The 2,076-nt window shown below is 42.0% G+C and overlaps 1 protein-coding gene across 1 annotated transcript in view; it reads right to left on the bottom strand.

Annotated features, from left to right (window-relative positions):
- The window catches only part of map3k5 (mitogen-activated protein kinase kinase kinase 5), a 53,283-nt gene that overhangs the window by 3,708 nt on the left and 47,499 nt on the right, over positions 1-2,076 (bottom strand). Inside the window, exons 22-24 of the mRNA XM_016256747.1 lie at positions 1,049-1,183; positions 542-785; positions 35-147 (exon numbers count right to left, since the gene is read on the bottom strand). Coding sequence (XP_016112233.1) covers positions 35-147; positions 542-785; positions 1,049-1,183 — 492 coding nt within the window. The remainder of the gene's footprint in view (positions 1-34; positions 148-541; positions 786-1,048; positions 1,184-2,076) is intronic.

Here is a 2,076-nt window from a genome sequence, read left to right on the forward strand (position 1 = left end):
TGTGTGTGTGTGTGTGTGTGTGTATTAGACTCACCTGCGGGCCCGGATCGACACCTCAGTAGTTTGATCTCCTGTTCTCTCTCCTCCAGCACTTGCTGTACGATGGCCTGATACTCTCTCTCCTTCTCTATTAATTCCTCCAACAACCTAGAGCACACAAACCAACGCAGTCATGCATAAGTTTATAACTTTAGATCATGACAGAAACTGCCCAGAGTAGTTAAATATACAACTTTCCATATAATGAAAGTGAATGGGGATTCAAACGGTCAAAAAGCACCCTAATAGTGAAAATAGTGTTTCAATAATGCAAATGAGTTTTTATGGTGTTTTTATGGTCTTACATTTTTGGCTGGCCCATTAACCATTTACTTTAATTATATGCAAAAAGTAAAACTAACCCCAACACCACACCGCAGTCAGGAGTCTTATATGGTGACTGGCATTCATTATTTGTTACAGAGTCTGTCATTTGCATGTGTACAAATGCACTCAACACTATATATTAGAGCTGCAGATACAGCAAAACAAAACCACTTACCTCTTGGTTTCTAGCTTCATGCGACCCAGCTCCATGCTAATCGATCGCTGAGCGCTCTGAGACTCATGGGAAACTGTTGAACTGAGCGTGCTCACTCCAGATGTGGCCACAGTGTCGTCATGATGAGCGAAAGGTGGCGCTCTATCCTTAAGGGCAGCGTTCCCCTGAGGAACTGTGTCGTCATCAATGTCCTCTTGCTCAGCGGGGTCGCTCTCAGACGCCAGCGTGAAGTGTGGCCGCAATTCTGAGAGTGAACAAACACATCAGATGAACTGTTCCCGGAGCCTCCCCAGGGCTGCACATTTTGTCATTTACTGGACACAACCGGGTCAGATCAAGGAGCACATCACCAATAAGCTGAATAGTCAATTCAGTTGTGTTAAATAAGGGGGACATCCAAACTGTGCAGCGCTGGGGGGCTTCAGGAACTGTTAGAAATCCCCTGCCTTCAATGAACAGCTGCCAAGAAAATGGATTGTTTTAAAAAGAAAGTCTGTTGCTGTTTACCAGGTACTAATATGATGATGGCAGTCTGTACAGCCTTTCGAATGATGTTATCCAGGGCAAACATCCAGTGCGGCTTTATGTTGTGGTTATGAAGGACTTTATTTACCTGGAGAAATACAAAATGTTGGGCCATAACTATAATGAACTTCAGGAATGTTATTGAAATGTCACACTAAGTTTGAACTTCAGAAAAAAGTCATTGAGTATTTCAAGTCAACATGTAATTGCATTGGTTATTTTTAGTAAAACATAATTCCATAATGTGATCATTTCAGGTGAAGCAAGAAGTAAAAATATTGCAGGATTTTTATCAATTAAGGTACGATCACATTTACCGCTGCTCTGTGAAATTCTTCATTTCAATAGGAATCTGTGTGTTTGGTAGTTTCACGCAAGGGGAGAAAAAGTTCCACATGCAGATTTTACTCAGATTTTGCAGCACTGACCAACAGAAAGTGGCTTGGTTTGAAAGTGACTTCTGTGTGAGCAGTGCTTCATACATCGCTATACTAATGACAACTGAAAATTTTAGGGCTGCCCTCGACTAAGGATTTTTCTGGTCGACTAGTAGTCATTCATTTTAAAGGAACACTCCACTATTTTAAAATAGGCTCATTTTCCAACTCCCCTAGAGTTAAACAGTTGAGTTTTACCGTTTTCGAATCCATTCAGCCGATCTCCGGGTCTGGCGGTAGCACTTTTAGCTGTAGCTTAGCATACATCATTGAATCTGATTAGACCGTTAGCATCTCGCTCAGAAATGACCTATTTTTCCTATTTAAAACTTGACTCTTCTGTAGTTACGTTGTGTAACTAAAAAGTTGTGATTTTCTAGGCCGATATGGATAGGAACTATACTCTCATTCCGGCGTATTAATCAAGGAACTTTTCTGCCGTACCATGAGTGCAGCAGGCGCAATGATATTACACAGCGCCTGAAAATAGGCTAACTTCCGTCAACATAACCAACGTGACCACCTGCTTGCACAGGGAGCGTGCTGGGGACTATTTTCAGGCACTGCGTAATA

The sequence above is a fragment of the Sinocyclocheilus grahami genome, unplaced genomic scaffold (genome assembly GCF_001515645.1).
Source record: "Sinocyclocheilus grahami isolate Dianchi unplaced genomic scaffold, SAMN03320097.WGS_v1.1 scaffold1469.1, whole genome shotgun sequence".
Taxonomy (NCBI): Eukaryota; Metazoa; Chordata; class Actinopteri; order Cypriniformes; family Cyprinidae; genus Sinocyclocheilus; species Sinocyclocheilus grahami.